Source organism: Physeter macrocephalus, chromosome 5, assembly GCF_002837175.3.
Source record: "Physeter macrocephalus isolate SW-GA chromosome 5, ASM283717v5, whole genome shotgun sequence".
NCBI lineage: Eukaryota > Metazoa > Chordata > Mammalia > Artiodactyla > Physeteridae > Physeter > Physeter macrocephalus.
Genome location: NC_041218.1, coordinates 68,857,600 through 68,866,482, shown reverse-complemented (window position 1 = coordinate 68,866,482; position 8,883 = coordinate 68,857,600). Strand labels below are relative to the sequence as shown.

At 35.9% G+C, this 8,883-nt stretch overlaps 1 protein-coding gene across 5 annotated transcripts in view; it reads left to right on the top strand.

Moving 5' to 3' along the window:
• Nucleotides 1-8,883, top strand: part of ETV1 (ETS variant transcription factor 1) — a 94,128-nt gene that overhangs the window by 46,031 nt on the left and 39,214 nt on the right. For all 5 annotated transcript variants that reach the window (XM_007104894.2, XM_055085021.1, XM_007104892.3 and 2 more), the window contains one exon: nucleotides 5,901-6,030. In XM_007104894.2, coding sequence (XP_007104956.1) covers nucleotides 5,901-6,030 — 130 coding nt within the window. The remainder of the gene's footprint in view (nucleotides 1-5,900; nucleotides 6,031-8,883) is intronic.

Genomic DNA, 8,883 nt, shown 5'->3' with positions numbered 1-8,883 from the left:
ATGGCCGCTGGGCCTGCGCGTCCGGAGCCTGTGCTCCGCAACGGGAGAGGCTACAACAGTGAGAGGCCCGCGTACCGCAAAAAAAAAAAAAAAAAAAAAAAAATGTGGTCAGAAAACAATGGAAGCCAAGATGATGCCTCATAGTTCATAGTTCTAAAATGAAAACAATCACTAATCTAACAAATACTTTTCGATGAATACCATAACCCCAAGTAAACTGTGTGAATTAAGAAGTGGTTAAGTTTATTTTGGAAGTGCATTTTTTAAAGTCCTGGTACTTTGGAGCACTTACATTTAACCATTAGAGGAACTCAGTCATTGTAAGTCAGCCTTAAGATGTGGTTTTAAAGGTCAAGCCTCCATCAAAGAAAAAATGCAAGATGCATCTCTTGAGAGTTCTCTTGGCTTCTCCTGCTAAAAATCTGGTTGTCCAGAGGAGTTGCAGGTCATAAAAGTTTGCATGGAAACGTGTTTGAGGAAGACAGCAGATTTCATAGATAAATGATCTGAACTGTCTGAAGTCAGGGATAAGGATAGAATATAATATCATTGGGAACCATCACTTCTTTGTAAATGAAATGAAGGAGTTAACTCACTTGATTTGATACACTTGAAGAAGGAAAGATTCCCTTTAATTAAAACTACAAACAATGCCGATGCCTGTAGCCCTGGTTCCAGAGCCAGCCAGGACAGTACAGTAAGCGAGATGAAATGTACCTAAGCAGCCTCGGCAGCAGGCTGGAGCCATGTTCAGCGAAAGTAATTTAATTAGTGTTGATCATGACTCCAGATGATGGTGATTTGATAAGGAATAATTTAGTACTTAACAGCCTTTTACATGCACCAACTCCATGTGGGAAGGTAAAGCAAATTGCACAAAATGAATGTGCTGCTTCCACTTGTGACTGTGCCAGTGAGCTGGAAAACTGCCTGTTCACAGACGCTCAGGCTCTCAGCCCTGTGATGAAATACCCAACACGGTCTCAGCTCAGCCCTCTCTGGTGGGAGTCTCTGTACTAACCTTACTGAAGAATAATAAATAGCAGAAGTCATTTTTGTTATCTAAAATCTCGAGGAAGCAGAAAAGTGAAAATGAGGAAGATAAAGTAACTCTGGTTCTTGTGCAAAAGGTTGACGATCTTAGGTTGGCTTCTTTTTTCCCCTCAACACAGCAATTAAAAAAAAAAATCCTAGCATTTGGCTTACGATTAGAAAAAAAAAGTCATGATTCCAAGGGCACACAGTGATTAAGAGGCCCACACACGGAGAGAGTAGGGGAGCCCTAAACTTCTTGGAGAACCTGTGAGAATCCTTGAGTGTTGGCATCTAACAAAAAGGAAGACGTTAGTTTTTTTAAAAACGTCTTTTCAAGTACTGGGCCCGTTTCAGTGCAGCACACACTGGACCCAGGTGTTGCCAAGCATCATAGTGGATTTGAAATTTGCCCGGTTATGAGAATCACCTAGAAAATTTTATAAGATACAGAATCCTGATCTATATACCAGCTTTAGTGAATCAGTTTCTGGGAACAGGGTATGAGTTTGCTAGGGCTGCCATAACAAGGTACCACAAACTGGGTGGCTTAAAAAATGGAAATTTATTGTCTCACAGCTGGAGGCTAAAAGTCTGAGATGAAAGTGTTGGCAGGGTTCTGAGGGCTGTGAGAGAGAATCTATTTTATGCCTCTCCCCTAGACTGTGATGGTTTGCAGGTAATTTTTGGCGATTCTGGGCTTGTAGAAGCTTCACTCTAATCTCTGCCTTAATCTTCACATGGCGTTCTGTGTGTCTCAGTGTCCTAATTCCCCTTTTGTACAAGGACACCAGTAATACTAGATTAGATCCCACCCTAATGACCCCATCTTAGCTAATTTTCCAAATACGGTCACATTCTGAGGTGGGGTTAGGAGTTCACGATAAAATTTGGAGGGGACACAACTGAACCTGTAACATATGGAGTATGGGGATACCTGTTTGTTTTTTTTTTCAAAATTTCCCTCGGTAATCTGATAATTGGCCAAATTTGGGGGTCCCCTGTTTAGGGATCTACTTGCCTCTGATAGCACTTTGGGAATCCTTATGTTCTTTCTTCTAAAGTCACTTCGGGAAACTCATGGGGCCAGTCGGAAAGCACTAGAGCTCCAGATGGTGTATCTACAAGGATGGGTCATGCCTTTTGCTTCTAGGTGGATATTAATAGACATTTTGATAGGACGCTACTGTCCTGCTAGCAACCATTCCCAATGGTACCCCAGACTTGTCATTCCTCCCGTGAGTCATCTGGAATTATTTATTATGTGAAGTTTAAGCACATTATCAGATGTCTCTGGTGGAAGAGGAGGCCACCACACATTTTCAAGCATCTTAATTTGTATAGCATTGCTTGATGCTTCTCATACTTTTAAATCTTTTTATGGAGATACACATTCATTACAATGCAAAAATCTTAAGTGTATAACTTGATGAATTTTACATAGGTATATACTCATATATACACCGCCAAGAGCAAGATATAAAATATTTACAGCTCTGTAGTAGGTTACTGGTGCCCTTTCTCAGTCCTTAACACTCCCATCCACCAACAGAAGGAGATTCTTTCACTATCCATTAGTTTGGTCTGTACTGGAAATTCATATACTGTGTACTCTTTGTATACTCTTTTGTGTTTGTCTTCTTTTACTCAACTTACCATCTGTGAGACCATCCACGTTTCTGCATGCGTCATCAATGTGTTCCTTGTTAATTCTTGTGGAATATTCCGTTGTATGAATAAGCCACAATTTACTTATCCATTTTTCTGCTAATGAACATTGGAATTTTTCCAGTTTTGGGTATTATGAATAAAGCTGCTATGAACATGTACTTTGGTAAACATATTCGATCCTTTCTCTTTGATATCTACCTAAGAGTATAGTTACTGGATCATAGGGGAGATTTATATGGAGACTTGGTAGATACTTCAAAAAGTTTTCCAAAGTGTTTTTGTCAGTTTATACGCTTAGCAGCATATATAAGCAGTTCTGATTGCTTTAGGTTCTTCTTCATATCTTGGCAATGCCAGTCTTTTTCAGTTTAGCCATTCTAGTGGGTGTATAGTGAAAACCTCATGTGATTTTATTTGCAGTTTCCTGATGAGTAAAGATGCTGAATACTTTTTCATATCTGCTTGCTTTGTTGCTCATTTGTTTGTTTTGTCATTTGGGTATCTTCTTTTATGAACTGCCCGTTTGAGTCTTTTGCCCGTTTTTAATTGGGTCTCTTGTTTTCTCTTATTAATTTGTAGCAATTCTTATTATGTTGAATATGGTTTCTTTGTCAGATCTTTCTATAGCAAGTATCCTCTTGGTGTCTGTAGTTTAGTGTCTTGATGAAGAGAAGTTCTTAATTTCAATGAAGCCTAATTCATAGATTATTTTCTTTTATGTTTAATGCCTTTTGCATCCTGTTTACTAATCTTTTCCTACTCTGTGGTCCCAAAGACTTCTAAAATATAGTAATGTTGAATATGGCAGTCTCTGGTATGTTTGATATTTTGATAAATATGATAAACTTTGCATCATACTGGCAATTTATTAGCTTTTAAGTTCTTATCCATTTTCATTCATGTAATTTAGATCTCATCTCTCAGGTATAATGATTTGTTACTTAGCTGAATGGCAAAGTGAGTTCCTTTGATGTTGCTACTGCTTTTTCTTAGGAAAATATGAAACCTACTACTTCATCTAAAGTGCTGAACTAGGGTATACACATTTTGTTGTATATGTTCAAGTAAGTAATAAACAGTGGAAAACTATTTGTTAAGAAAGCAACAAATGCATCATTAAGATATTACAAGATTGCATCATACAATATTTGCCATTCTAAGAAGTAGCACACACACACACAGAGGGAGAGAATTTTCTTATACTACTTTAAATCTTTTGTGATTTTTTTTCCCCACATTTTAAAAACATTTCATCTTGCAAATTCAGGTAAAAGTAAAGAAAATAGTATCCATCAATCAGCTTTTAACATTTATCAACATTTTTTTATTTGAGTCTTCCCTCATACATTGTTTTCTAGAGTATTTTAAAGAAAATCCCAGAGCTTATTTTTTATCTGTAAATATTTTATGAAGCTTTAGCTTTAAACCTTTCTTTTTGGTACAACTGCCATTTCATTATCACATCCAACAAAATTAACAATAATATCTTAAACATCTAATTCCTAGTCCACATTGAAATATCTTATTTGTTGGAAAGGTGTCTCTTTCAGTTGGTTTGTTCAAGTCAGAATCCAAACAAGTCCTCATGTTACAATTGGTTCTTGAGGTTCTTAAGCCTCTTCTATCTTGACGTTTTATAAATTATAACTTTCTGACTTGGTAAAGTTAATGAACATACGTACCCTTTGCATATGAAGAGACATGTAATTTCCCCTTTGTTTCTATTCCTCTAACTCTCTACTTTGAGTAGGTATATTAAACACACATTAAATTAGAAAAAAATACTTGGAAATAGACCATCAGCGAAATAATTGTATTATTATTTATTAAGTTTTCCTTAGACAACTAATTTAGATGAAATTTGTTTACTTCTGTGGCACATTTGGTTTCTACAGTGTTTCAGATGTCTCTTGAGTACCACTGAACATTTTTGTCAAAATTATGTGCTTATTAAACAAATAGCATTTATTTTCCTGGAGCTTGGTAGCTCTTGATATCAATTTCTTATACTAAAATTTATATGACATTCAAGTTAGTACAAGTTCATAATGCTGCAGTATCATAATCAAGATTGAATGGCATCATAAGCCACAAAGTTTCTCTTGTAATATCTTCCTTTATAGTGTATACACTTAATATTTTGTTTTAATCCCAGGTTTTATAGGACTTGAAGTAACTATCCACAGTGTGTCCTTCTTGTGTTTATCCTTGATAATTCATACCTGTGCAAATTGTATGAAAATAAAATTCATTCTCATGTCTATTTTCCCCTTATCTTTTTATTCATTTTCCATTTATACTAAAACTTCAATTATTCTGAGGATAATATGCATTTGTTCAGTTTCATATAGAAGAATAAAAATATATAATCTTATTTATTTATTGGTTTGAAAGCTATGATTCCACCCCAAATACACGTACTTCTTCATACTTTATGATATTGTCTTTATATTATATTGAACAGTAATGACATATGACACTAAGTCATATGAAAAAGGAGGAAACATCATTTCATACAGAATAATTGTTTTATGGTAGATTATATATGAAAAATAACTTTAACATATTTCTCATGATGTATCTTCACACTTCTGGTAAGTAGTTAGGCAAATAGTTTTATCTGTATTTTTATATATGAGTGCTGGCCTAAAAAGAGGTCGAGTTTTTTGTCCTTTTGTCCAAAGTATCATTAGTTACCCTGAGAACTGCATGCATCTGGACTTTCTTTCTCATAGTCCAGTTGTTATTCCATTAAACCATTACTATTGGTGCATTTGAGATATTTTCCTTTCAATAATACTTAACATTATGTTCCTGTCTTCAGTTAATTCTCGGATAATCAGTTGTATTTTTTCTGCTTTAGTCATTGGAAACCTTTCTGAAATGTTTTCAAGCTTACTTTCTGAAAACTTCCTAGTATTGTCAATATCAGCTAAGCCAATTACAAGTAGTTCATCTGACTTTAAGTAATGAGAGAGAGTTTAAGCATGCATTTTGTTACGCAATAAAAGCAAACGAGTACATGGAGATTCTCCAGAATCTTTTCTTGCATGAAATTAATCCAATGTGATTTTTCTTATGTATGAAAGTTAATATGAAATGTTAGTGACATTTTAACAAAGAGGAGTAGAACAGATTAGTGTACTTAATTCCTAACTGTATTTCATTTTTGTGAGTATTTGTGTTTTGTTTTCTAGTGGCTTTTCATGGCCTCCCACTGAAAATCAAGAAAGAACCCCACAGTCCATGTTCAGAACTTGGCTCTGCCTGCAGTCAAGAACAGCCCTTTAAATTCAGCTATGGAGAAAAGTGCCTGTACAATGTCAGGTAAAGCAATCAGGTGTATAGAGAAGGCCTGATGGTTCTTATTGAAACACAATTCCAGCATAATATAAAATCTCAAGTCATATTTTATGAGTTACTTCTTCAGCATATAACAAGCTAATTAGGTTATGTGTTTAGCAGAACTCGGAAGGACCATTTACTGTCTGATTACATACTTTCAGAATCATTTTAATTAATGGTCAAGTCAGAGACCTATCTTTTTTTGGGGGGGGGGTCTTTGTTGCTGTGTGCGGGCTTTCTCTAGTTGTGGCGAGGTGGGGCTACTCTTCGTTGGGTTGTGGAGGCTTCTCATCGCAGTGGCTTCTCTTGTTGCAGAGCACAGGCTCTAGGCGCGCAGGCTTCAGTAGTGGCATGGGGGCTCAGTAGTTGTGGCTCACAGACTCTAGAGCGCAGGTTCAGTGGTTGTGGCTCACGGGCTTAGTTGCTCCGCGGCATGTGGGATCTTCCCGGACCAGGGCTCGAATCCATGTCCCCTACATTGACAGGTGGATTCTTAACCACTGCACCATCAGGGAAGCCCCCAGAATCATTTTAAAGCAGTCATTTTTATTCAAATCATGAGGTGCTTTTCTACTATAGTGATGCACTATGGGATTGAAAAGAGGGTCTGGGGACCTCTCTGGCCATCCAGTGGTTAAGAATCCGTACTTCCACTGCAGGGGGCACTGGTTCAATCCTTGGTCGGAGAACTAAGATCCTACATGCTGTGTGGTGTGCCCAAATAAATAAATAAATAAACAAGTAAAAGAGAAAGGTGCTTCCTGTGTCTATCTTCACTTAAAAAAAAACAAAAAAGAGAGAGAGAGAGGTTCTTACTTTGCATGCATGAATAGCTGCTGAAAGTTCTCATTAGAAAGAAAGCGTTATGCACTTTAGATAGTGTGTAGGAAAAAATGAACCATTTGGCAGGTCTGAGCAGTACATTAGTTATCTGACATGTTTTGCAGATGATCTATAAGATGCATTCATGGACAATTGCAGTGAAGTTAGAATTTTATAAGGCTTAGCAGAGGCTGTTATCTATTAAAAAGCCAGTTGTTCCTTCGGATGATAATAAAGGGTGGAGCAGTAGAAGTGCATTGTTCATTTGTTGGAAAATTTGATAACATGTATGTTCATTAAAAACCCTTCATAGTAAATTGCATTCTGCTGCTTTTCATATCGGCCTCTAATTGCGTACGGAGAAAGTTGGCTCTGATATATTGTATGTTATTACTCTCAATTATAGTAGAGACGTACGTAGTTCTTTAAAGGAGTTAGTTTAGAAACTTATAAAAAGTGATTACAAATATTTGTGGTCTTATAAATTATGTTGATTCAAGTTCATAATACATTATAATCCAAAGGAGTCTTCTATTTCCTCAGATTTTTTTTACATATATTCTTTTTTCTTTTTGTGGAATAGTTTGTTTTCCTTTTTTTAAAAATTGAAGTATAGTTGATGTACAATATTATATAAGATAGAGGTGTACAAGATAGTGATTCACAACATTTAAAGGTTATATGCCATTTATAGTTATTATAAAATATTGGCTATATTCCCTGTGTTGTACAGTATGTCCTTGTAGCTTATTTTATGCCTAGCAGTTTGTACCTCTTAATCTCCTACCCCTGTGTTGCCCCCCTCAACTTCACTCTCCCCACTGGTAACCACTCGTTTGTTCTTTATATCTGTGAGTCTGCTTCCTTTTTGTTATATTCACTAGTTTGTTGTCCAAGATATTTAAGATTTGAGAAACTTCGATTTGTGCAGGCTCACAGTACCTGACCAGTGCTTGGATATTCTATTACTATTTGTTCTTGCAAACTTGTCTTTTCTATCTGCTTTTCTAGGAGGTTCACCAGAGCCTGAAATGATGAGGCAGTTCAATTGAACTGCAAAGCTTTTATAAAACAGAACTCTTGTAGAAGCCAACTATTAAAACCTACTGAGTTCAGATAAAACAATATTAATCAATCTGAGTTTTATTTTTATCGTGTTTTTAATGTTTGCATTTTCTCCTTAAGAGTACTGTGTATTCTCAGAGTAATTATTAAACATATGGAGGAATTTTTAATTAATAAACCAAATAGGTATAGAATTGCCATTGCATTTTAGCATTGATCAGAAGTGTGACTATGAAATAACTGCTGCTTTATGGACTTATAAAGAAGAAAGACATATCTGACTTTCATAAATTAATGGTAGAAGAATTACCTGAATATTTTGAGGTTCTTCTTGGGGACCAATAATTCCCACAGTGATATATGGATTAAATTTTGTTATTTCCATTTCTATACAAACAGTGTAACTCAATACAGCATTTCATAAGGGAAAAAAGTAATATTCTAGGACAGGAGATGTATCATTTTTTCTTTTTATGTGGGAATGAGACAGGTGAACCATTTTATAAAAGAAGTGGGTTCACATTCAGAAATATTGGTAAGGGAAATAGGTAGAACCAAACATAATATGAGTTCCACTGACTTTGCTTTAAAGCAAGAAAGACTTATGCAGCACATACTCCTTCACTTCTATAAAGTATTTTTGCACTTGGATGTTATTCTGTTGTATAGATGGTGCAACAGGGTAAATTATTACATAAGTCAGTTTTTTTTTAAGTTTCTCTTTTAAAGAAAAATATATATTAATGAATGCTTTTTATTTTAAAATGAAATACAGTATTTTAATCTAGAACATCTTTTTTTTTTTTTTTTTTTTTTTTCGGTACCATGGGCCTCTCACTGTTGTGACCTCTCCCGTTGTGGAGCACAGGCTCCGGACGCGCAGGCTCAGCGGCTATGGCTCACGGGCCTAGCCGCTCCGCGGCATGTGGGATCTTCCCGTACTGGGGC